Raw genomic sequence first — 26,538 nt, forward strand, 5'->3', positions numbered from 1 at the left:
TGAAAACAAGCATTTGGGACTGGGTATGAACCCATGGGCGTTTGATATGGTTTCTTTGGATTGTGGCTACCACAAATGCTACACTCGTCACAAAACAAATCTGTCATGTCTTTCATGTGGGGGTGCCACCAGATGTGGGACACCTTTTGTAAAGTCTTCAGTTTGCTTTCGTGTGTGGGCCCATGAGCTTCTCGTATTAGTTCTGGACAGAGGTTTGCAGGGGCCACTAGTCTGCCATCATGGCATCTCCACAGTTCATCAGGTCCTTTGGTGGCCCCTTTCTGTCCCCATACTGAGTATTCATAGTGTCCTGCTGAAAACTGGAGTTCTTTTATGTGTTGCCCTGTGAGCTCAGTCCGAGCTGGTTGGATCTGAAGTATCATTTGTCTCGGGGTGTATCCACCAGCTTTCTTGGCTGCTTTGTCAGCTGCACCATTTCCCTCGCTGACTCTGTTTTTCAGTTGTTGATGTCCTTTATGGTGAAGTTGCGTCTAACCCATTGTGTTCCATCAGTATGGACTGCTCCATGAGCATACGCTGAGTCGATGTAGATGTTTACAGTCTTTCCTTCAGCTCTTTCCAGAGCTTGTGTCAAACCTATGATTTCAGCTGATTGGGCTGATGCAGGTTGTGGGATGATGGCAGATTCCAAAGTCACATGAGATCTATCCGGGAGCTGCTGCACCACTGCGTATGCTGCTATGTTCCCTTCCTCTCCTCTATAGCAGCATCCATCTGTGTATAACCATAGGTCCGGGTTGGTGAGTGGTTCGTTCCCCAGGTCAGGTCTCAGTTTCAGTTCTTGTGCAGCTCTTTCTGCACAGGAGTGGGGTAGACCTTCTTCAGCATTGAGTGCGTCTGCCATGTTTTTGTCAGTGTTGACAAAAGTGATGCGTGATTGTGTGCATTTATTCTGGATTTTTGTTTTTCTTTCAGCGCTGAACGTGAATTCTTTGCTCATCAGATATGCTGCAACTCCATGGTGGGTGTGGATTTCTAATGGATGGCACATTACCAAGTGGGCTGTTTTTCAATAGCTTTTGCCACTGCAGCTACATACCTGGAGCATATGGTTTGTCCTAGTTCAATGTGGTCCAGTTTGTAGGAGTGATACATCAACACTCTACTCTCCCCCTCTTAGTCTAGGGCCGTATCCTCGTCCCCTATTGGCCAGAAACTGGCATTGGGCCGGGGTTATTGGGTGCGGACACTGTCGCACCATGTGCCCAGCTTGTTTACAATTATGACAGCTTCCATAAGATCCAGAGTACCTCTGGGGCTGTCCCCATGTGGGTGAATAGTTTGATTGTGGTAGTGGGTAGTAGGGTTGTAGAGGTGGTTCCGACGAAGGGTATGGCTGAAGCGGGTAGGCATACGGCAGTTGGAATGGCTGCTCCTGGGGTGGGTGTATAGATGGTCCCTGCTGGGTGAAGATGGGTAGTTGTTGTTGCTGTATCATTCGGGAAACAGTTTTTTCAATAATTTGTGAGATTTCTTGTTGGTCTTCAGCCACCATCTGTTTCTTGGGTTTCTCTCCTTTCTGGGCCTCTTTCAATTGTAGTTTCAAAAGTTGTACCTGTAGGGACTGGATTTGTGTTTCAGCCCCTCCCTTATCCTTATTGTATTGGGTAATGTGGTGATGCACATGGGAGTTGAACTGAGCCTGGGGAAGTGCCATTAACCCCACAGTGCCCCTGAGATGGGTTGGGGCCGATGGGGCTGCTGTGGTGGTAGGTGGGGCGTCATTATTGTTGGGCCTGCCCTCTTTGGTGTCAGATGGGGCTCCAGTGACCACCCCCATCATGTCAGGTTTCCTGTAAGGGAGTGCTCTTCTAATTTCTTCAATTGCCCAAATTCCTATTTTCAGCTCAGCCTCTGCTCTTTCCCTATGCTTTGTTCCTTCCTTTTTAAATAAGTGACTCTTATTCTTTTCAACTTCACTTTCTATCTCTTCCTTTACTGCTTCCCCTAATTCTTTCTCCATAGTGAGGAGTTGCCCTTTTGATGGGGCCGCCCCACTAAGGTAACCTGCCTGCGTCCATTTTAGCCTCACTTTTTCCCAGATCTTTTTGATGGCTTTATATTGTATTCTCCCCCCTGCTCTGTCTTCCATTCTCTGATCTAAGTATTCATTGAATTTGTGTTTGGGGACGATGGTCGTGGCCATTTTTGTCGTTAAGCTATTTCTGGGTCTATACTATTTTGGTGCGCTTAGCCCGTCACTTGATCGAAACCAGCGATGTAATTTCCGTATCTTCAGTAAATTATTTTTCCGTTTTCCAACAATATTTCAGCTATATCCTTTTGGAACAGTATACTAATATATTCACGCGCTCCTGATATAATTGGAATGACAATTTTAGGTACTTATATTCAAAAATTATTATTGCTTTTCGCTTATTCAATTAATTAAATACTTTGGCAAAATATTTCAGAACTGTCCTTTTGGTACAATATACTAGTATATTCTAGCGCTTCTAAAATAATTGTCAAATTAATTCTAACCCTTAAGGATTTACCAACAGCACGAGAGGGAAAAATCAGGTCAACTTATCAGCAGAAAAATAGCTGCTTCAAAGCAGCTCACACATTCTGACTCGGCGGTCACTTCCAACACAGCCTCAATTTAGCATATGGCTAATTAGTAGCAATCGGCCTCGTGGAACGTTCAATCACCCACATTGATTTGGCGTTATCGACTAGTCTCGGTTCTGCTCATGCAACTTATTTCATATTTCATCATTTAATTTCATCAATTCCTCACTGGTATATCAGACTACTTGGAATACATTTCAGACAAAATTCATTTAATTCCTCACTGTTATCAGACTACTTGGAATACATTCAGACAAAATTCATTTAATTCCTCACTGTTATCAGACTACTTGGAATACATTCAGAATAACACGCATAGCCTTCTGTCTACTGGAATGCCAACTCCAGTAGGCTCAGGTTCGCTATTACCAACTTGATCACACAATATCACATTTCATCATTTAATTTCATCAATTCCTCACTGGTATATCAGACTACTTGGAATACATTTCAGACAAAATTCATTTAATTCCTCACTGTTATCAGACTACTTGGAATACATTCAGTTAATTCCTCACTGTTATCAGACTACTTGGAATGGGATTTTTAACGCAGATATCCTTACACCATGCCTTAGATTCTAGACAATTCCACATAAATTTAACAACAATTCACACTCACCACAGTACTTCTGATCATTGAATTTAGATATTGGCTATAATACAATATACAGATTTTGATTAAACAGGCATCTGCTTACCTTTTAGTTTCGAGCTCTTTTGATCAGTTTCCTGGGTGAGTTGAATCGCGATTCTCCTTCGAACAGGTCACCTCTCCTTCTGGAATCTTTCTCCCACACGTCTCCTGTCTGATCAATTTTCTATGGACCGAATTCAAAGATGTCTAAAACCATCCTCTGCTACCAAGTTTTGTTGATAAAACGTTTACTGGAGACAGGAGAGTGAAGACATAGGACGAGGTGGATATTTGTATAATAAGGCCGTTTTATTCAAGTGTAAAGATATCAGGCAAAGCGTGCAGCACAGCCCCCTTCTGTCTGATTCGTATGGAATCGTCGGAAAAAGGGACGCTCTAAACAGTACATACAGATTATATAGGCAACTAGCAAAGTAGGTTGATCTTGTCGTCTGGCCTTCCGATTGGTTGATCTGGGTCGTGGGTTGTCCTGTCCGGGCCTGATGTCGACATTCCATTGGCTCTTCCCACAGTTCTTTGTCTTGTGCTCCAACCTCAAGTTGTGTGTGTCTGTGATTGACATGGGGGAGGGGAGTTGTGTGTGTCGGTGGTTGTCATGGGGGAGGGGAGTTGCGTGTGTCGATGGTTGTTGTCTAATGAGACCAGCATATGTCCAAGAGAAAGAGGGGGTGTATGCATTTTGTATAAAAGATAGCTAGTGTTGAGAAGTTGTTAAAACAAGTTACCAATATCTAATACAATTTCTTACAAACTTTAATAAAGCCTGTTTACGCTACTCTCCTGCACCTGACTTCGCCTCTTTTACACACGCTGACACCGGTACCCCAGTGCAGGAGCTCCAATCTACAGTGGCGAACACAGTGGCTAATCTAGATAAGCAACCCAATAAACTCCTCTGCAAGCTTTTCCTTCCCTCACCTGGGTACTGATGTCCTTTCTCCAGAGGAACCAGTGGATGTGCGAGTAAGTGTGCATATGGGACTATATACTATATTTATGTATTATCATGAGTCAATATGCATGAGAGGGATTTTCATTGTGTGAATATTTTTTTTTTTTACTTGGTAGTTTTGTTGATGAATAATTAGGTAGTGCTTTTAAACCCTCTCTCTTGATTCACTATTTCCCACTTGTTACAGATGCTGAGTTTGAAGAAGAACCCATTTTCATGGAGCGAGGAGAACAATACTACCAGCACTGTGGGGTCTGTCTCCCTGACTAGAGGAGATGGTTCTGTCATCCCCATAGAGAACCTATCTGAGGAGATTGAGGTCAGAGTGCTGCAAATCTCTGCATATTCTATGTCATTTGAGACTGAAACAACTCTACTGTTGCCTTCATAATACCTATGCAATTAAAGATACAATAATGCAGATCCTGGATCAGATATCGTTGGCGAATGACATCATGTTGTATATAAGAAATTATAATCTCATCTCTTCTTTGAAAAACATAACCTCTTGTTTGATGCTCAGATCCTCTTGCCAAGGCCTGAAGGAGGGCAAGCAAACAGCACAATACTGTACTTGGGGAAATTACAGCACACTGATGATCGACGTCCCTTCACCTGATGTAACACTGGTGCTGAAGATAAAGCCATCGAAGGACATAACCTTTCAACTGTTCCTGGGGTATAAAGACTACTCAAACGATGAGCAATACATAGTCAAGACTCAGATGCCTCACCAGAGCAACACGCAAGGTGATGTACATATGAATCACGTAGGCTTAACAATTGTGAAGTATGATGAACGGATAACATTTAATGTTTAGAAAATGTGTGTGTCACGTCGTTCGTCTGAGGAAGAAGAAGAGGACCAAGGTGCAGCGTGGTACGTGTTCATGACTTTAAATAACACTGAACACTAGAACAAAACGGAACAAACGAAACAGTCCTGTCTGGTGCAGACAAAACAGAAAACTACTACCCACAAAACAGCAGGCCACAAATGTGCATGTGTCAGCATATGGTCTCTCAAGGGGTCTGAGGATCTCATCTCGGTACCTAATGGCAGTCAGGCTACCTCTGGCGAGCACATGGAGGGCTGTGCGGCCCCCCAAAGAAATGCCACCCCACACCATGACTGACCCACCGCCAAACCGGTCATGCTGGAGGATGTTGCAGGCAGCAGAACGTTCTCCACGGCGTCTCCAGACTCTGTCACATGTGCTCATGTGCTCAGTGTGAACCTGCTTTCATCTGTGAAGAGCACAGGGCGCCAGTGGTGAATTTGCCCATCTTGGTGTTCTCTGGCAAATGTCAAACGTCCTGCACGGTGTTGGGCTGTAAGCACAACCCCCACCTGTGGACGTCGGGCCCTCATACCACCCTCATGGAGTCTGTTTCTGACCGTTTGAGCAGACACATGCACATTTGTGGCCTGCTGGAGGTCATTTTGCAGGGCTCTGGCAGTGCTCCTCCTTGCACAAAGGCGGAGGTAGCGGTCCTGCTGCTGGGTTGTTGCCCTCCTACGGCCTCCTCCACGTCTCCTGATGTACTGGCCTGTCTCCTGGTAGCGCCTCCATGCTCTGTACACTACGCTGACAGACACAGCAAACCTTTTTGCCACAGCTCGCATTGATGTGCCATCCTGGATGAGCTGCACTACCTGAGCCACTTGTGTGGGTTGTAGACTCCGTCTCATGCTACCACTAGAGTGAAAGCACCGCCAGCATTCAAAAGTGACCAAAACATCAGCCAGGAAGCATAGGAACTGAGAAGTGGTCTGTGGTCACCACCTGCAGAACCACTCCTTTATTGGGGGTGTCTTGCTAATTGCCTATCATTTCCACCTTTTGTCTATTCCATTTGCACAACAGCATGTGAAATTTATTGTCAATCAGTGTTGCTTCCTAAGTGGACAGTTTGATTTCACAGAAGTGTGATTGACTTGGAGTTACATTGTGTTGTTTAAGTGTTCCCTTTATTTTTTTGAGCAGTGTGTGTGTATATATATATATATATATATATATATATATACATAATAGAGGTCGGTGTCCCGGGGCCCCAAATGCTGTAGTTCGGCCCTGTGTATCGAAGGGTGTATTTTAATTATTCCTTGTATTCTGTCCCTGCAGTACCCTTCAATATCTGTTTGACAACACCTGGCTTGATTTGTTCACCCGAGCAGTCATTGTAGAGTTCAGTGTACAATGCCAATGTGAACCTCTTCTGCATTGTCACACTCATGCTGGAGACCAGAGCTGTAGGTGAGTTTTTATATCACTCCATGAATACAGCACAAAGTAAGTATTTTAAAGGCGTCCAAAGCTCAGATTGTCAGCACCTGTCGTATTCCGTCAGGAGTGTTAGTTTCGCAGTGAGCTGCAGAGTGTCCGACTATACCAGTCCACCGGTGGACTAGACAACTTTGTCAATGCCTCTGAGATAATATATTACCTCAATCTTCTACATGTATGCTCAGGTAAGCGTTCATTTAAATACCTTATGTGTAAAGCGTATAAAATCTGACAATGGTGTAGTGCCATTGTTCTGGAATTCCTCCTCTGTCTAACTCTTCTCATCTCCTCACAGGGAAAGCTGATGAAGCAGCAGAAGTGGGCTTACTTCAAGACAAAGTGGAACCTGCTGGAGCTCGCCATCATCCTCCTGAGCTGGAGCGCGCTGTCTGTCTTCATTAAGAGGACCCTGTTAGGGAACCGGGACATGGAGTACTACCACAACCATAAAGACCAGTCAGTTCACACTGGGTTGGGGTATCATGGGCTTCTGCTTTAGTTTCGCCAGTCTGCTATCCCTATTGTTGATCAGTTGTTCCTGTGTGATGTTCAACTTCTCCGCTCTCTATCCAGGTTTGCCAGTTTCCATGAGACAGCCACAGCAGATGCAGTGCTGGGGTATCTGATCGCATTCCTGGTGCTACTGGCTACAGTCAAACTGTGGCACCTGATGAGGTTCAACCCCAAGCTACACATGATAACAGCCACACTGCAACGTGCCTGGACTGACATATCAGGCTTCCTCGTGGTCATCGCCGTTATGTTCCTGGCCTATTCTATAATTGTAACGGTCTTTCTGGAACACTTTCATTCTTGTGCTTTCATTCTCCAACTTTACCATTTGGTATTCTCTTGCAGCAATGCATCTGTATTCCTAATAAATTGTGGTGTGCTTGCTTTTGTGATAAATGTCTCTTCAATTTAACTGAGTCTTTCACTTTTCACAGCTGAGTTATGATGAATTGCTTTTGACACTAAATCTAGCATGTGATCATTGTCTGCAGTCTAATCTGATGTATGGCTGGAAGCTGTACTCATATAGGACTCTCCTGGATGCTGCTCTGACCATGGTCAGCTTGCAACTGGGCATCTTCAACTATGACGGGTTAGTAAAGGAAAGCTCTCTAAATTACAGATATGGTCATGATGGCAGGTCTGTGATTGGTAACATCTCCGTCCAATCCAGGTTCTTGATTACAACCCGGTGCTTGGTGCGTTCCTCATCGGCTCCTGCATTATATTCATGACCTTTGTGGTTCTGAACCCGTTCGTCTCTGTCATCCTGGTGGTGTCCACTCAAGAGCAAATACATCACAAGGTACTGTGCATCATAATCATATAATATTCCGTGTTTATCTTAATTTATACAACGGGTGGTAAAAAAAAACGCAATCCAGCCGGTGTCTATTCCACAAGTTGCCACCGGCTAAATCTATGAAGTTAAAATGCCTATTTACTCTGTTCCATCTGACTGCACAATCTACTGTCTCATCAGCCCAGCAATTTACAAATGTGATCTCACCTATAAAAAACATTAGACATTATCTCACATTTATTTTAGACTAACATTTGGTTTTCAGCAGTGGTGATTTGTATAAACCTTGCTGTCTGTATCTCCAATTTGAAACATTGTTTCAATATTCAAATTCGATCTCCCACTGTCCCATAGTAATGAACGTGTAGGGAGAAGACAGACATGCAGCGTTTCTCAGCCAGGCGAAATCATGAATCAGCTGGTGTCATTTTTATTGATATATACAGTAGCCAATGGTCACTGTTAAATGGTGGTGTTGATACTGTATTATTTAAATGATAATGCCCTCAGCTGGTGTTTGGAGGATATATTAGCACAGTTGGCCAACACCCGTGCCAATATACCCTCAACACCGGCTTCGAGGGCATTATCATTTAAATAATACAGTATCAACACCACCATTTAACAGTGACCATTGGCTACTGTAGGTGTATCAATGTCAGACTAATATACCAGATTTGACTGATCTTTATTTTTACAGCCCTCAGAGGAGGAGGAGATGAAGCTCTGCAGCTTGTTCGGGATCAAATATAAGAAAGAAGATAAAGAAGAAAGTAACAGTCCCAAGGTGATTGCCAACAATGCCTCTGTTACTAAGAAAGAACCCTCCACTATATCCTCATAGATGCTTACTTCTCAGTAATGATCTGCCACTCTGTATGAATTGATATTGGAACTGCTTTCATTTATGTTGCTCAATAGGAGTATTAAAACATGTTATATCAAGACCTTTGCACCACTTGTACCTTTATTTGAATGGTTACAACTAAGTTGTATTTGAAAATACTTTCAAATACTATTTTCAAATACCTGGGTTAAATGCATGAGAGTGTATAATAAAAAAGTGTATCTGAAAAAAAAAATGTATTGTAAAATAATTGAAAACCTGAAAGTATTTTAACCCCAGTCTGGTTGGGTGACAGCCTGTCAAACTCTGTCGAAGTTAAGTGAAGTTGCACCCAGCTCAAATCAAATTTTATGGGTCACATACACGTGATTAGCAGATGTTATTGCGGATGTATCAAAATGCTTGTGCTTCTAGCTCCGACAGTGCAGTATTATCTAACAAGTAATATCTAACAAATTACACAACATATACACACACATCTAAGTAGGAATGAATTAGGACTATATACATATGGACGAGCGATGTCAGAGCGGAATGGACTAAGATACAGTAGAATAGTATAGAAAAAAACAGTATATACATATGAGATGAGTAATGCAAGATATGTAAGCATTATTAAGTGAATGAGATACTGTAGAATAGTATAGAAAACAGTATATACACATGAGATGAGTAATTACATTTATGTAAACATTAAGTGACTAAGATACCATAGAATGCAGTATATACATATGAGGTGTTGTTCCATTCCTTAAAGTGGCCAGTGATTCCTAGTCTATGCCTATAGGTAGCAGCCTCTAATGTGCTAGTGATGGCTGTTTAACAGTGCTAGCCTTGCGATAGCTGTTTTTCAGTCTATCGGTCCCAGCTTTGATGCACCTGTACTAACCTCTCCTTCTGGATGATAGCGGGGTGAACAGGCAGTGGCTCGGGTGGTTGATGTGCTTGATGATCTTTTTGGCCTTCCTGTGCGTTGGGCAGACCGCACCACCCTCTGGAGAGCCTTGCGGTTGTGGGCAGTGCAGTTGCCGTACAAGGCGGTGATACAGCCCGACAGGATGCTTTCAATTGTGCATCTGTAAAAATGTGAGGGTTTTAGGTGACAAGCCAAATTCCTTTAGCCTCCTGAGGTTGAAGAGGCTCTGTTGCACTTTCTTTACCACACTGTCTGTGTGGGTGGTCCATTTCAGTTTGTCAGTGATGTGTACACCAAGGAACTTGAAGCTTTCCACCTTCTCCACTGCGGTCCCGTCGATGTAGATAGGGGGCTGCACCCTCTGCTGTTTCCTGAAGTCCACAATCGTCTCCTTTGTTTTGTTGACGTTGAGTGAGAGTTTTTTTTCCAGGCAACACACTCCCAGAGGCCTCACCTCCTCCCTGTAGGCTGTCTCGTCATCGTTGGTAATCAAGCCTACTACTGTTGTTTCGTCTGCAAACTTGATGATTGAGTTGGAGGCGTGCTTGGCCACGCAGTCATGGGTGAACAGGGAGTACAGGAGGGGCCTTTACCACCTGGAAAGTCCAGGACCCAGTTACACAGGGCGGGGTTCAGACCCAGAGCCTCGAACTTAATGATGAGCTTGGAGGGTACTATGGTGTTGAATGCTGAGCTATAGTCAATAAACAGCATTCTTACATAGGTATTCCTCTTGTCCAGATGGGATAGGGCAGTGTGCAGAGTGATGGCGATTGCATCGTCTGTGGATCTATTGGGGCGGTAAGCAAATTGAAGTGGGTCTAGGGTGGCAGGTAAGGTAGAGGTGATATGATCCTTGACTAGTCTCTCAAAGCACTTCATGATGACAGAGGTGAGTGCTACGGGGCGATAGTCATTAAGTTCAGTTACCTTTGCTTTATTTTGTTGGGTACAGGAACAATGGTGGCCATCTTCAAGCATGTGGGGACAGCAGACTGGGATAGGGAGAGATTGAATATGCCCGTAAACACACCAGCCAGCTGGTCTGCGCATGCTCTGAGGACGCGGCTAGGGATGCCGTCTGGACTGGCAGCCTTGTGAGGGTTAACACGTTTAAATGGTTTATTCACGTCGGCCACGGAGAAGCCCACAGTCCTTGGTAGCGGGCTGCGTCGGTGGCACTGTGTTTTCCTCAAAGCGTGGGAAGAATGTGTCTAGCCTGTCTGGAAGCAAGACGTCGGTCTCGGCGACGTGGCTGGTTTTCCTTTTGTAGTCCGCGATTGTCTGTCGTCCCTGCCACATACGTCTCGTGTCTGAGCCGTTGAATTGCGATTCCACTTTATCTCTATACTGACGTTTAGCTTGTTTGATTGCCTTGCGGAGTGAATAACTACACTGTATATACTCTGTCATATTACCAGTCGCATTGCCATTGTTAAATGCGGTGGTTTGCGCTTTCAGTTTCACGCGAATGCTACCATCTATCCACGGTTTCTGGTTAGGGTAGGTTTTAATGGTCACAGTGGGTACTACATCTCCTATACACTTCCGTATGAAGTCAGTCACCGTATCCGTGTATGCATCTAGATTATTTCCCCACACTCCCTGGAAACATATCCCAGTCCACGTGGTCAAAACAATCCTGAAGCGTGGATTCCGATTGGTCACACCAGCGTTGAATAGTACGAAGCACGAGCACTTCCTGTTTGAGTTTCTGCCTATAGGACGGGAGGAGCAAGATGGCGTCGTGGTCAGATTTGCCTAAAGGAGGGCGGTGGAGGGCCTTGAAAGCATCCCGGAAGTTTGAATAGCAATGGTCGAGAGTCTTAGTAGCGCGAGTAGGACAGTCATTATGTTGGTAGAATTTCGGCAACCTAGTCCTCCGATTTGCTTTGTTAAAATTCCCAGTTACAATAAATGCAGCCTCAGAATATGTGGTTTGAGGTGGGATGTAAATGGCCGTGGCGATGACGGAGGAGAATTCTCTTGGGAGATATGGTCGGCATTTAATTGTGAGGTATTCTAGGTTGGGTGAACAAAATTACTTGAGTTCCTGTATGTTCCTAGAATTACACCATGAGTCGTTAATCATGAAACACCCCCCTTTCTGCTTCCCGGAGAGATATTTATTCCTGTCTGCGCGATGTACTGAGAATCCTGTTGGCTTTACTGACTCCGACAGAGTATCCCGAGAGAGCCATGTTTCCGTGAAGCAAAGTATGTTACAAGCCCCGATGTCTCTCTGGAAAGAAATCCTTAATCTAAGCTCATCAACTTTATTATCCAAAGACTGAACATAAGCGAGTAATATACTCGGAAGCGGTGGGTGGTGTGCGCGCCTCCTAAGTCGAACCAGCAGGCTGCCTCGAGTGCCTCTCCTCTGCCGGCGATGTTTTGGTTCGGCCTCTGGAATAAGTGCAATTGGGTGAGTGAATAAAGGATCTGCTCCAGGGAAGTCGTATTCCTGGTCGTAATGCTGGTAGTTCTGGTGAGTTACCGACACTCTAATATCCAATAGTTCTTCCCGGCTGTATGTAGTGACACAAAACATTTCCTGAGCTAATAATGTAAAAATAAATCATAAAAAAGTTTTCTAAGAGCTAGTTGCGATGCTGTCATCTCCGTCGGTGCCATCTTCAACCACCAGTGATTGCATCAGGTCTACCATCCTCTATCCAAAATATATAAATAAGCCACACAATGAAACAATGAAAACGAACACAGTTGGTTGGCTACGTTGGCTAAGCTAGCCCTACCATGCATAGATTAAGCAGAAATCTAGCTTGGCTTGACTGGCCCATAGTTGCATGGATAAACTGCAAGCTTGGCTAGCTACTGTAGCTAGCTACAACATAGGTGCTTTTCGCAATGCGGGTATATTTACATACACTAGTATTGCTCCCTATTGTATTGGGTTGCACAAAACCAGTCCGTGGGAAGCCAGACGTAAATAAAAATTACATTTCAATTTACTGTGCTGGTGTGCAAGATGGTTGGTCATTAAAGGGATACTTCAGGATTATGGCAATGAGGCCCTTTATCTACTTCCCCAGAGTCAGATGAACTTGTGTATACTATTTTTATTACTGTTTTACCTCAATTAGCCATAGTTTAAAAGTGACTGTTTTTTGGTATCTGCGTGTCGCCTTTTCCCCTACATTTTCCCCCACGTGGGCCACCCCTCTAGCAATTCGAGTTTCAGCCAATGAGCTTGAGCCTTTCGCCATTTAAGTGACGGCTAGCAAGATGCACACAAAGCAGAGCGAGAAAGAGCACTGATGTGGTGCACATATCTGCAAATATGTGATGTAGTATGCAATTTTCGGGAAACACTTTTGGCTCGTGAGTGCTACTTTTAGAACTACTGGCTAAAAAGTATACAAAAGTACTAGAGAATCTCTAAGAAGAGAGGAATTTAAAACCAAATATCTAAAGGAACATGTTATTAAAAATACATTCCAAACGTGGGTCTGTTGTAGGCCCACTTCCTCTCTGCTTACCTCATGTCAAAACGAAATTCCCACGCAAGTTTTAATAATATTAAAAAAATATAATTGCAAACAATGTCTAAACAATTCAAAATGTTATGTGGCCCGTTGATTTAACATTTATATAAAACTTAAAGAACCATTTCATGCATTAGTGCTTTGAATTTGTCCTCTGGTGCGGCATCATTATTCATGTAAATATAAATTTTCAATGATTTTCAAATAGACAAGAAAATGAATTGTCTTTATATCAGTCATGATTTTCTGGAATTTCAATTGAAAAACAAATCATGTCCTTGTACAATGATAATAAAAGTGCTTCAACCATTACATTTTGAGTAAGATTTACTGTAATTTTGCCAAACCTAGAGAAAAAGGAATTAATTTACTTGTGGTGTATTATGATGATGATGTTACCTGCCACATGCTTAACAATTATTTTCACATTTTGTCTAAGACAACACCTTTTTCCCTTTCATTTATCAGTGTCACCCCGTAGTACATTCTGTCACACCTTTGGACAATACACAACAGGCAGTCAAATGTTACTATTAAAACATATTAATGACAATTTCAGAAGTTTCTAACCACTGTACAATTCAACTTCTAAATATTAGCAAGTGATCCTCGTTAAATAATTTCAAGTGTGCTCACTCCAAATGCAGGGCCTCAGGAGAGTCCTATTTCCCCAAGTCAGCAGTGGGTAATTTGCGCGCCTGCTGCCTTAATCCTTGGGTATAATAGCTGTTTCTCAGGCTCACTCGCCGGAATCAAACCCTGATTCCTCATTACCCGTGATCACCATAGTGTGCACAGAAGAACCGATGGAAAGTTGATAGATCAAATATTATAATGAAACGTCACTGCAACGAAGCGCACGCTATCAGCTCAAGGTTATCTAGAGTCACAAAAAGAGTCCGGGGTGCCCGAGAGGACCCCACATGGGTTTTGGGTTTGATAAATGCACGAATCCTCGAAAGTCAACGTTTGTTGGCATGTACAGATGTAGGATCTTAATTTGATCACCCTGTTGCAGGATAACTTTCCTGCAATGCAGGACATTCAAAAGCTGTAGTGTAGGTTTGATAAGGCTTCTGAAGTTTGTAATTTCCACTTGATTTTCACTTATGAAAAATGTATCAAACCCTACAAGAATGTTTATTAATTACAATCCACAAAATAATTCACATTTCCTGTTTCAGTAGGATTATTTTCCTGCTGTAGAAAACTGGCTCAAATTAAGATTCTACATCTGTATTAGCTCTAGATTTGCCACAGTTATCCAAGTAATGTTGGAGTGATCAAAGCATCCATAACTGATGAGCTATTAGCAGTTTCATTGTACCGGCCATGTGTACTTAGACTTGCATGGCTTAATCTTTGAGCCGCACCCAGTGGGAGGCCTCGACCTACCCAGAGCAGCCAGTAGCAGCAGGCCATGCGACACAGTCCCCCTCAAAAACGAACCATATTTGGTTAGTAGAGAACCTACTGAGTATTTTCTACCCCACTTTAGCTGAGACAGGTAGAAAGTTCTCTCTCTAATATGTATCCCATGTACAGTGTATTACAGCTGGCAACCAAAGAGTTGCTGGTATCAACTTCTACATGCCATTGCCTGCCGCTGTGCCCTTGAGGTGTCACTTAACACCTCACAAACCAGCTCCCCGGGGCCCAGTGTGGTATCCCCCCGCACCTTTCCAAACCCTGTATATGTACAGTACATACAATGCCTCTGGAAAGTATTCAGACCCCTTGACTTTTTCCACATTTTGTTACGTTACAGCCTTATTCTAAAATTGATCAAATAAATACAAATTCTCAGCAATCTACACACAATACCCAATAATGACAAAGCAAAAACTGTTTTTTTTACATTTTTGCAACACAGAAAAACCTTATTTACATAAGTATTCAGACCCTTTGCTATGAGATTTGAAATTGAGCTCAGGTGCATCATGTTTCCATCATCCCTGAGATGTTTCTACAACTTCATTGGAGTCCTCCTGTGGTAAATTCAATTGATTGGACATGATTTGGAAAGGCACACACCTGTCTATATGAGTTCCCACAGTTGACAGTGCATGTCAGAGTAAAAACAAAGCCATGAGGTTGAAGGAATTGTCCATAGAGCTCAGAGACAAGATTGTGTCGAGGCACAGATCTGGGGAAGGGTACCAAAAAATGTCTGCAGCATTGAAGGTCCCCAAGAACACAGAGGCCTCCATCATTCTGAAATGGAAGAAGTTTGGAACCACCAAGACTTTTCCTAGAGCTTGCCACCCGGCCAAACTGAGCAATCGGGGGAGAAGGACCTTGGTCAGGAAGGTGACCAAGAACCCTATGGTCACTCTGACAGAGCTCTAGAGTTCCTCTGTGGAGAACCTTCAAGAAGGACAGCCATCTATGCAGCACTCCACCAATAGGGCCTGTATGGTAGAGTGGCCAGACGGAAGCCACTCCTCAGTAAAAAGCACATGACAGCACGCTTGGAGTTTGCCAAAAAGCACCTAAAGGACTCTCAGACCAAGAGAAACAAGATTCTCTGGTTTGATGAAACCAAGATTCAACTCTTTGGACTGAATGCCAAGCGTCGCGTCTGGAGGAAACCTGGCACCATCCCTACGGTGAAGCATAGTGGTGGCAGCATCATGCTGTATTTTTTTCTTCAGCTGCAGGGACTGGGAGACTATGCAGTTTATCACAGTGCCATCCATTTTGTCACCAAAGCCACATATACCACCCACCACTGAGACCTGTATGCTCTCGTCGGCTGGCCCTCGGTACATATTCGTCACCCACAGGTGGTGCAGGGAATGGTTCCCCCTCCGGTCCCCCTCATAGCAGCACCCCCCAGCTCCATCGGGGTAGGATCAGAGGTGCTGGGGGATGGAACTGACGGACCCCGATCCTTACGTCCGCGGGAGGCCAACAGGTTATCCAACTGGATGGATAGGTCCACCAGCTGGTCCAGGTTAAGGGTGGTGTCCCTGCAGGCTAGCTCCCTACGAACGTCCTCTCGTAAACTACACCTGTAGTGGTCGATCAGGGCCCGCTCATTCCATCCCGCGCCGGCGGCCAGAGTTCTAAAGTCCAGAGCGAACTCTTGAGCGCTCCTCATCCCCTGTCTTAAATGGAACAAGTGTTCCCCCGCTGCTCTCCCTTCAGGTGGATGATCGAAAACCGCCCGGAAGCGGCGGGTGAAATCTTTGTAGTTGTCCAACGTCGGGCCTTCTCTTCCCCAGATGGCGTTGGCCCAGACCAGTGCTTTTCCAGTCAGACAAGAGATGAGGGCGCTCACTCTCTTGCGTCCCGAGGGGGCCGGCTGAACAGCTGCCAGGTAGAGTTCCAGCTGGAGTAGGAACCCTTGGCACCCGGCAGCCGTTCCATCATACGCTCCCGGGAGCGAGAGCCAAATCCCACTGGATCCTGATGAAGGAGGTGTGGACATCTGGGTCGGTTGTTGTGGGAGCTGGATAGGTGGAGTCAGGCGCAGGACACAGTGATGAGTATAGTCCGACAGTTTACTCAAAAATTAAGAATAATATTCCAACACGGAAAACACAAAAATCCAAAACACAAGAACACGAACCCACATGACAAACAATAACGCACAAAACAGAGAGGGAAGCCAGAGGGTTAAATAAGGAACATAATTAATGGAATAGAAATCAGGTGTGTATAATGAAGACAAAACCAAACGAAAATGAAACATGGATCGGTGGCGACTAGAAAGCCGGTGACGTCGACCGCCGAACGAACAAGGAGAGGGACCAACTTCGGCGGAATTCGTGACAGTATGTGTGTATTTCGGAGGGGTTGGGTTAAAAGGCGGAAGTAAAATTTCAGTTGGACCTTGTGTGCAATTGACCATTAAACTGATTTTTAAAAAAATCAATAATGAAATAATAAAATGCTGACACTGGTATGTTGAGAATATTGGGCTGTAGAGAAAAAAACTTTACTGTCTTAGCTAAAGTGGGGTGGAAAATACTCAGTAGGGTCTTAACTAACCAAGGATGTGTAGTTTTGGAGGGGGACTGTGCAGTACATATCCAGCAACATTTTGTTATCCACCACCTCCATAGCTCCCAATACAATAGATTACAATTAAAACATATTTTTTATTTGATTTCATAAAATACTTACTGCCTTTTCTTATTGCCACAATAAAAGTGGCCATTGATTACATTTCAATATATTTTTAATCAACTAATGATATTATTACAATCTGTTGAAATGCAGGCTTTTATTTTATTAAGTTTTCCTCATTCCCCTACAAAAGTGACATCAACTTGACTGGCAGTATAGTACTGGGTTGAGAGCGGGAACATAGTTCATTGTGGCTCTAATACTTCTACTACTATTTTGATATGTCCTTGATATACTTTGAAAAGGAAATTCTGACAGTAAAAATATATTGATTTCTTATCATTTGAATAAGGCAGGTTAGAGCTTCTGCTAGGGTTTGAATAGTGGTTGGATATACAGTATAAAGGTCTCTCTCTAACCAGAGTAGCCTACTGGAGTGTATAGCACCGCGTACTGGACACAATCATCTTATACTGCATGCAGGCTGCAATGAGTGCAACATCATTGGCAGCCTTAAAGAAAGAGTAAAACTCGGAGGCTGTTGACAGACGGGCCAGAGGACCTTATTATAGCCCATTGCTCTGTTTGTTTGTGAACAAGGATAATGCAACCAATGGGAACTCACAAAGACAGACTGTAAGGCGGACAGCCCTTTGTTGGAGCCAGAACAGATCATTCTAAGGATGTTGAAGTGGTGACAGGGAATTGCTGACGTCAGTCCCCTTTAAAGATAGCATGTCACCAGGCTGCCTGTAACAGTGTACAGGTGAAGCGGTGAAGATGGACAGCACTAATCTCTCTGTGTTGCTCTTGAATGCTTTCCTCTTAAGCCTGTCTTGTGCTGAGGACGAGATAGCACCTCTATCCTGCCCAGAGTACCAAGAGGGCTTTGACGGCTCCTGTTATGAGTTTGTGGGTCTACCTCGTTCGCGTTCCTTCCTCAGTGCACAGGGTTGGTGTGAGCGAGGTGGTGGACACCTGGCCTTCATTTTAAACGACGAAACCCAGCAGTTCCTACAGAAGCACCTGCAGCCGGAGCAGGACTGGTGGCTGGGTCTGGCACCTGCCTCCCCAAACCTAACACTGGACTCTGCTGCTGCTGAGGGTAAGAGGACAACTGAAGAAAACACTAATTGCCATCAACATACTGTATAATGATAGATATGATTATGTAAAGGAAATCAAAGGTTGAGAGCAGACTGTCTTGTGCATGGATGTATTTGCAAAGAGTTATTTTATTATGTGTTAGAGTGTATGATTTAAAGTCTTATGAAATTGCCATGATATGAGGGAATTTCTATGTAAAAGGACCAATAAGCACTAACAAGAGAAGTTCATAGGATCATGTCAAATCTAGAGTCAAATGAAAGAAAATGAAAAAAAATTAAGGAATATATACATTTTTCGACCATTTTCTATCCTAAATATTAGGAATAACAAGCAAAGGCTTTGACTGCTGGTCAAACAGATGGAAAAGGGGTCTTAGAAAACATCTACCAGACGTTGGTTCAGATTTGATCTGATCCAATAAAATGTTGTCTTGTTTTGGGAGGAGCTCGTTATTAAAATAATAGCCGGTGTGTAGAATAATACCCAAATATGCAAAGGTGGATATACAATTGAAGTCGGAAGATTACATACACTTAGGTTGGAGTCATTAAAACTAGTTTTTCAACCACTCCACAAATTTCTTGTTAACAAACTATAGTTTTGGCAAGTCGGTTAGTACATCTACTTTGTGCATCACACAAGTCATTTTCCCAACAATTGTTTACAGACAGATTATTTCACTTATAACTCACTGTATCACAATTCCAGTGGGTCAGAAGTTTACATACACTAAGTTGACTGTGCCTTTAAACAGCTTGGAAAATTCCAGAAAATTATATATTGGTTTTAGAAGCTTCTGATAGACTAATTGACATAATTTGAGTCAATTGGAGGTGTATGATCATGATGCTATCCATAATGATGTTATCGGGTGTGTAAGTCCACTTCATTACTGTAGTTCAATAACCAAAAGAGGTTCAAGGATAAGGTTTCATGTCATAGCTGACACCCCATTGTTTCTGCAGACATCTTTTGAATCTTCCTTCGGAGCAGATATTTAACTGAGTTTTTGGAAAACGTGGTCCCATAAAAACCTGAGGGAGATTTTCCCGAAATTCTGTTACCAAATATGGATCTGCACAGTTTTTCCAGTAAATGTATTTACTGTATTGTAAAATGTTACGTGTAAATTGTTAAAAGTAGTCTTACGTAAAACATCTGAGTCTCAGCGCAATTACAGTGCATTCGGATATTATTCAGACCCCTTGACTTTTTCCACATTTGGTTACGTTACAGCCTTATTCTAAAATGGATTAAATACATTTGTTCCTCATCAATCTACTCACAATAAACCATAAGGACAAAGCAAAAACATGTTTTACCATTTTTTGGCAAATTTATAAATTTTTTAAAACAGAAATACCTTATTTACATAAGTATTCAGACCCTTTGCTACGAAATTTAGCTCAGGTGCATCCTGTTTCCATTGATCATCCTTGAGATGTTTCTACAACTTGATTGGAGTCCATCTGTGGTAAATTCAATTGATTGGAAATTATTTGGAAAGGAACAAACCTGTCCATATAATGCCAGGCGTCACGTCTGGAGGAAACCTGGCATCATCCCTACGGTGAAGCATGGTAGTGGCAGCATCATGCTGTGGGGATGTTTTTCAGCGGTAGGGACTGGGAGACTAGTCAAGATCGGGGCAAAGATGAATGGAGCAAAGTACAGAGAGATCCTTGATGAAAACCTGGTCCAGAGAGCTCAGGACCTCAGACTGGGGCGAAGGTTCACCTTCCAACAGGACAACGACACTAAGCACACAGCAAAAGACAATGCAGGAGCGGCTTGGAGACAAGTCTCTGAATGTCCTTGTGTGGCCCAGCCAGAGCCCAGACTTGAACCCATTTGAACATCTCTGGAGAGACCTGAAAATAGCTGTGTAACGACACTCCCCATCCAACCTGACAGAGCTTGAGAGGATCTGCAGAGAAGAATGGGAGAAACTCCCCAAATACAGGTGTGCTAAGCTTGTAGCGTCATACCCAAGAAGACTCGAGGCTGTAATCGCTGCCAAAGGTGCTTGAACAAAGTACTGAATAAAGAACCTGAATACTTATGTAATTGGGATATTTCATAATTTATTTTTTAATACATTTTCTAAAATTTCCACAAACCTGTTTTGCTTTATCATTATGGGGTATTGTGTGTAGATTGATGAGGGGAAAAAATAATTTAATCCATTTTAGAATAAGGCTGTAACGTAAAAGAATGTGGAAAAAGTGAAAGGGTCTGAATACTTTCTGAATGCACTGTACGTTACCATGGAATTGCCCATGATGACTTTGGGTGAGAGTAGGCCTAAATATTTAATTGATATTTGAAAGAGGTAATAGTGTTTTGGGGTTGTTGTTTTTTCATAGAATAATCCTACTTCTTTGCTGAGCTGTGGCAGAAGTATTCCTCACAATCTGTTTTTTTTTCATGATTATTTGCATCAGAAATCAGTTCAATTCCCAGTCTCCTAAACTAACATGATCCGCCCACCTGCCTACCACTTCTCTTGAGACAATGGTCACTCTTGGTCTTGTTTTCTCAGTAGACCTTCTTTGATCTGGCAGTAAAACTGGAAGTAGACACAGGCTGGGTTTGGTGGCTATCTCTCAAGTCAGCTGGCCTTTCTGTGTCTCGCTGGGAGATTTATAATGTATTTATCTCGCACCATTGCTAGGAGACCATGCCACATTAAGATATCTCCTTTTAGCAGCACCTGGCTGATGAAGAACACTTGTCATTCAATTGGAGCTGCTGTCCAGTCCCTTGATTTAGACAGGCCTTTTTAATTCCCGCACAAAGGACCAACTTTATCACCTATTCACAGCCGGCTCCTGTGGCATTGACTTTGTTTTCTTACGTCATATCCCTTACTCTGCTTTTCAAGTGTTTTATTATGTGAATTAGAGTATTAACAGAATGATGTATCAGGATGAACAGATGGGATATAATTTTGTAGGAATATATGTCACAAATATAATATAACAGAGTACTTACATACTTTATTTCCTCTACTTTGAAGAGCAGGTGTTCCTAATGTTTTGTACCCTCGGTGTATATAGAATATAATACTTTCATTGGTGTTTGTGCTGTACATCCTCAGGTCCTCTCTCCTGGCTTGATGGCTCTGATGTCAGCTACTCTAACTGGGTGAACGACCCTGATCCAGGGGCTGGCTGTGGTCACATACTGAGGAGCTCAGGGTTTCAATGGGAGGCAACAAGCAACTGTAGCCAGGAGCTGCACTTCATCTGCCAATTTGGTTTGTATTTGATATGTGTGTGCACGCATGCGTGCATGCATCTGTGTGTGCATGTATGCAGAATAACAAGGTAGCGAGGAATATACTGTATGCTCTTGCTATTCCCTTTCACTCTAATTATTAAACCTTATTTACTTCTTTGTCTCAGAATCTGGGCGCTCCATTGCTTGTGCTGACCACAATGCGACACTACTGTGTGGTTCTGGTCAGGTGATAGAGATTGATGACAGCTTCTATGGTCGTAAGACGGTTCACTACTGCCGGACGAGTCCCGCTTCTTCAGCCACCTCCACACAGGAGGAGTGTAGCTGGATAGATGTTGTAGATTCAGTGACAGGTATGGTGTGAAGTCTAATGTTTTTGAAACTTTTGAAATATTGTGCAAGGTGTATTTTGTCCATTAATGTTGCTCCATCCATCACTTAGGATATTGATATAAATGTATGTTTAGTTTTGACTATTGATTCAAGAATAGTCTTGTTCTTACATCGTATGAGTAAGAACATTAAAGGTCCAATGCAGCCGTTTTTATCTCAATATCAAATCATATCTGGGTAACAATTAAGTACCTTACTGTGATTGCTTTCAATTAAAATGGTCAAAAACAAACATAAGTAGCTTCTTAGCATAGAGTCATTTCTAAAGCAAGAATTTTGCTTGGACTGTCTGGGAGTGGTCTGAGTGGGAAGGGGAAAACTGAAAACTAGCTGTTATTGGCAGAGAGGTTTGGATTTAACTATATTTCTTATTGGTCTATTAACTAACTTATCGCCTGGTGATGTTGCGAGGCAGGCCAACACTCCATCCCACTAAAACAGGCTGACATTTCACACAGTCTTTTCAAACAGCTCTTACACTAAAAGGACATTATCATAATTTGCACAATATCACAGTATTATTCCAGCCTAATAGAGTAGAAATATATATATATAAAACACAGGAAATCACGTTTTTGACTGCACTGGGCCTTTAAGCAAAGTGCTTTTAATGGGTCAAAGTAATTGCCTGCTGTGCAGTATTTGATCATTGCACTGTTAGGACACGCTGCTTAAAGTAAATAGCAGAACTGTAAATATTGTAAAGCAAACAGATTCAATAAAGGGCCCAGCAATTCAATAGAGGCAGCAATTCAACTTAGTTCCACTTCAGCAGGATGCTATTACCAAACAACTACATGATGAACAATATTTAAACATTGAGCTCTTAGAACATGTTTGGATTTGCAAAGCATAGAGCAGAACTGTAAATATTGTAAAACACACACAGCTTCAACAACGGCACCAGATGCACTGAGGCAGCAATAAAACTTAATTGCACAAAGCACCAAAAAAATATGTATTTGTGTCTTAACAAAAACCATAATAGAGGTACAGATGCTGGTACAATGTCAAGACTGAAAGTAAGGCCACAAAATGTACCAGTTTTAAATGGTTGTAATACTGTCAATGAAATCTAAATGTACTGCACTAAATACGGACCGTAGGTTTAAGCCATTGCTTAAGCTAGTGCTTCATGTATGAATGACAAATAGAATAGGCATTGTGATAATAATCCTTCCTCTGAACAGTGTGCACACAATTTATATTTTCAGAGCACTTGGATAAGTCTATTATAATGATAATGTGGATGATCTTAATGATGATTTTGATGACAATTATGGTGGAAAACTCTCCTCCTCCTCTATTTCTTCACCTCTCATATCTCTATTTCATGTACATTATTTCCAGGAGACTGCCATGGGCTGCAGGCATGCCAGGCCACGGCAGATGTGGCCTCTTTTGGTGAACCATGCCCAGGGCTTGGAAGCTACCTGTCTGTGGAATACAGCTGCAAAGATGGTCAGAACATTCTACCCCTGTCACTGTCTCTCCTTCCCTCCCTTCTACATTCAATTTAAATACTCAAATATGTTTTCAGCTAGTGAAGGCCTCGATTTACGTTTTTTCTAATGTTGTATTTCAACACATTATGAGTGGTGGCTAGCACACACAATCTAACCTAGCCATGTCTGTGGTCCACAGGTCTCCACTTATTAATGAGCAAGTTGGCTGCCGTCTTTGACAATGTCTCCATAACAGTGAAGTGGCTTCTCCATCCCTTCCAGGGCAACCTGACCTGCACTCTAAGTGCTGGAGATGGGCACAACATCGATCCTTATAGTCCAGAAGAGTGAGTAACTGAGTAATGTATATCACCCAACATCAAAGCCAAAAAGTCCCTAATTCATTCACAATTAATGGAATTTACACTCTCACAGGTTGGAGAGCAGTGTGGTTCATAAATACACTCGTCCGGGTGTCTTCATAGTTGGGGTGGAGTGTACCACCAGTGAGTGGCATGTGACAGCTCAGAAAGCCATCACCATTCAGGAGCCCATCGGGGAGTTTGGTGTCATTAAGTGCTATAGCGTGAACCAATCAACAGATGGAGCAAACTGCAAGGCCCTGTATGGCAGTCCCCTTCAAATCCAGGTTGAAGTAGAAGCTGGTAAGTAAAACCAACATGAGCAGAAATAAAAGCATCTGGTCTTACATTTCCGAGAGTACAAATCTTGGTAGAATGAGACAACTTTTCTATCTACAGGTACGAATGTGACCTACAAAATCCACCGTGGTGAGATGTTGGTGGCCAATTCATCAGCAGTCAGAGGAATCGTCCCCCACAACATCACAGTGGGACCAGAGGTGGAGCAACAGCTGGGATCTGGCTGCCACCAGCTGACCCTGCATGCCTCTAACGGGGTCTCGGTCTTGGGCGTGTCCACTGAGCTGCAGGTGTGTCTGCTAGAGCCTGTGGAGGGCCTGCTGGGATCAGTGATGGCTGAGGAGGGAGAGTGTCCAGACTCAGACCTCTACGTTAGTGTCTCCCTGGACCGGGGGGCCCCGGTGCAGCTTCTCTTCCAAGTGTCTGGAGCCAACGACAGCATCTCCGAGACCAGAGACATGCAAAACAGAAGCATGCAGGTTTACAATATCTCAACCACTATCCAAGGTACCTACCCAACTACAATCAGAAACAATGACAGAAGATAGGAAAAGATTAAACGTTTCCTTGTTTATTTATATCAGCTGTTTTGTTACAGGAGCTTTGCAAGTGAAAGTCAGGGCCTGGAATGTCTTCTCACACATGGACGTGGATGTGGGGAACACAGCAGCAGTTTGTCACAATAATTCAGACTTTCAGACAGAGGAGCATAAAAGGCTTCCCCGGGATAATGTGGAAATCACTTCCGATCCAGAAAGTCCATCTGACTTCACTCAAAGTGTCACACTTGGGTTAACTGGCTTGAGTGGAGTACCCGGAATCAGTGAACCTGGGATACAACTTGAATGGGAATGCAGTAAGTACCAGAGCTGAGAACACTCACCTCTCAGTTCAACTCATTAGTAGGCTACAGTAACAAAGTCTGTCAAGACTTTTAAGTGGCCCACTTGTTCAAGTCTTATCTTCAAGGCCAGTGCTAGTTATAAATCTGAAATCCGAAGATTTTAGTTTTCAGTTCAGGCACAATCTTTCTATGAATAGAATTGTTCTTCTAAACTCACTAAGTAACAATGGCGGTATTTCTCTGGTTTCCGGGTGACAGTATCGATTGTGTAGTACCTTTAATGTCCTTTCAGCACAGATGTTATACTCAAACCATGTTCCCCATTTATTCCAACAGATGAACAATGTAAATGCAGAGACAAAACAAACCAGGAGACTCATGTGATTACAGCAGCCTGTCTTCCAGACCCATTTCTTTTTTATATATACAGTTTTACTGTGCAGAAGAAAAATGGGGCCGGGGCTCAAGTGGCTAAAGCAGAGAAATGCATCACTGTTACTCCGCCAGAATTCACCGATGTTACCATAAGGTAAAACGAGGGAGGGAATGGCTCATTAGACAGATGTATAGTCCTGAGTGACATTTTGTTTGTTAGGAGAGGTTTGCATTATCAAACGAAGAAGCTAAATGGCTGATTTGAATCAAATTCTAAGTTACAGTAATCTATGTCCCAGTGTCACGACTTCAACCGAGGCAGGCTCTCCTTCCCGTTCGGGTGGCGCTCGGCGGTCGTCGTCACCGGCCTACTAGCTGCCACTGACTCTTTTTGTTTGGTGCGGGATTCTGTAACGACCTGGGTGTCGGGGGGTGTGAAATCAGACGCAGGAACAGCAGAGCTTCAATACGGTGATTTTTAATGCCCAACCGGCAAACCAAAATGTCCAACACGGACTTACTGGGTGTCATAAACACCTGTCTACAAACACGGGAGACAAACCCAGTACACAATACAAATAACCACTCCCGAAATCCAAAGCTACAGACGAACAATCCCGCACAAAGAAGCGTACGGGCTGGCTGACTAATAAAGCCACACTAATTACTAATTACCTAAACACAGGTGATACAAATAAACACATAAGGAGGGGGAGGAAAAAGAGTCAGTGGCAGCTAGTAGGCCGGTGACGACGACCGCCGAGCGCCACCCGAACGGGAAGGAGAGCCTGCCTCGGTTGAAGTCGTGACACCCAGAAGATCTATTGTATGATAAAAGTTAACCTTTATTCTTTTAGTTGTTCTAATTGTAACCCAGTGAACATAAACAACGATGTAACCCTCAAATTGGAGTGTACCACCGCAAGGAGTTGCCCAACAGTAGTTTGGCATGTTGAGGACACGAGACCTTTGACAGTAAGTCTGAGACTCCTCTATTGTGCATGTTGCACACAAGCATATTTATGAATAGTGGTTTCAGTGCATGAATAGATAGAACTTCTGTTGTCTAATTTAAGTTTAGATATACTTTATTAGTCCAGACAGAAATATGTCTGCTATTAACCAACCCCTCCGACATGCACACAAACACACAGGTGTTTGAACACACACACATACACACAAACATACATTCATTTGTAATGTGTCACATGAGCAAAATAAGTAACCTGAAATGAATGCATGTGCAGTTGGATTGTATAAAAGCTGTAGTCATTCTGTACAACGACAGTGTCTATGAAGGAAACTTCATAATTTTG

The 26,538-nt window shown here is 43.1% G+C and overlaps 1 protein-coding gene across 1 annotated transcript in view; it reads left to right on the forward strand.

Moving 5' to 3' along the window:
- Positions 1-15,874: 15,874 nt before the first annotated feature.
- pkd1l2a (polycystic kidney disease 1 like 2a) overlaps positions 15,875-26,538 on the forward strand; it is a 29,245-nt gene continuing 18,581 nt past the window's right edge. Inside the window, exons 1-9 of the mRNA XM_038999432.1 lie at positions 15,875-16,032; positions 16,227-16,415; positions 17,981-18,255; positions 21,361-21,519; positions 21,668-21,856; positions 23,247-23,357; positions 23,541-23,688; positions 23,777-24,006; positions 24,103-24,510. Of these exons, the coding sequence (XP_038855360.1) occupies positions 15,875-16,032; positions 16,227-16,415; positions 17,981-18,255; positions 21,361-21,519; positions 21,668-21,856; positions 23,247-23,357; positions 23,541-23,688; positions 23,777-24,006; positions 24,103-24,510 (1,867 nt within the window). The remainder of the gene's footprint in view (positions 16,033-16,226; positions 16,416-17,980; positions 18,256-21,360; positions 21,520-21,667; positions 21,857-23,246; positions 23,358-23,540; positions 23,689-23,776; positions 24,007-24,102; positions 24,511-26,538) is intronic.

The sequence above is a fragment of the Salvelinus namaycush genome, chromosome 1 (genome assembly GCF_016432855.1).
Source record: "Salvelinus namaycush isolate Seneca chromosome 1, SaNama_1.0, whole genome shotgun sequence".
In the NCBI taxonomy this organism is placed as follows: Eukaryota; Metazoa; Chordata; class Actinopteri; order Salmoniformes; family Salmonidae; genus Salvelinus; species Salvelinus namaycush.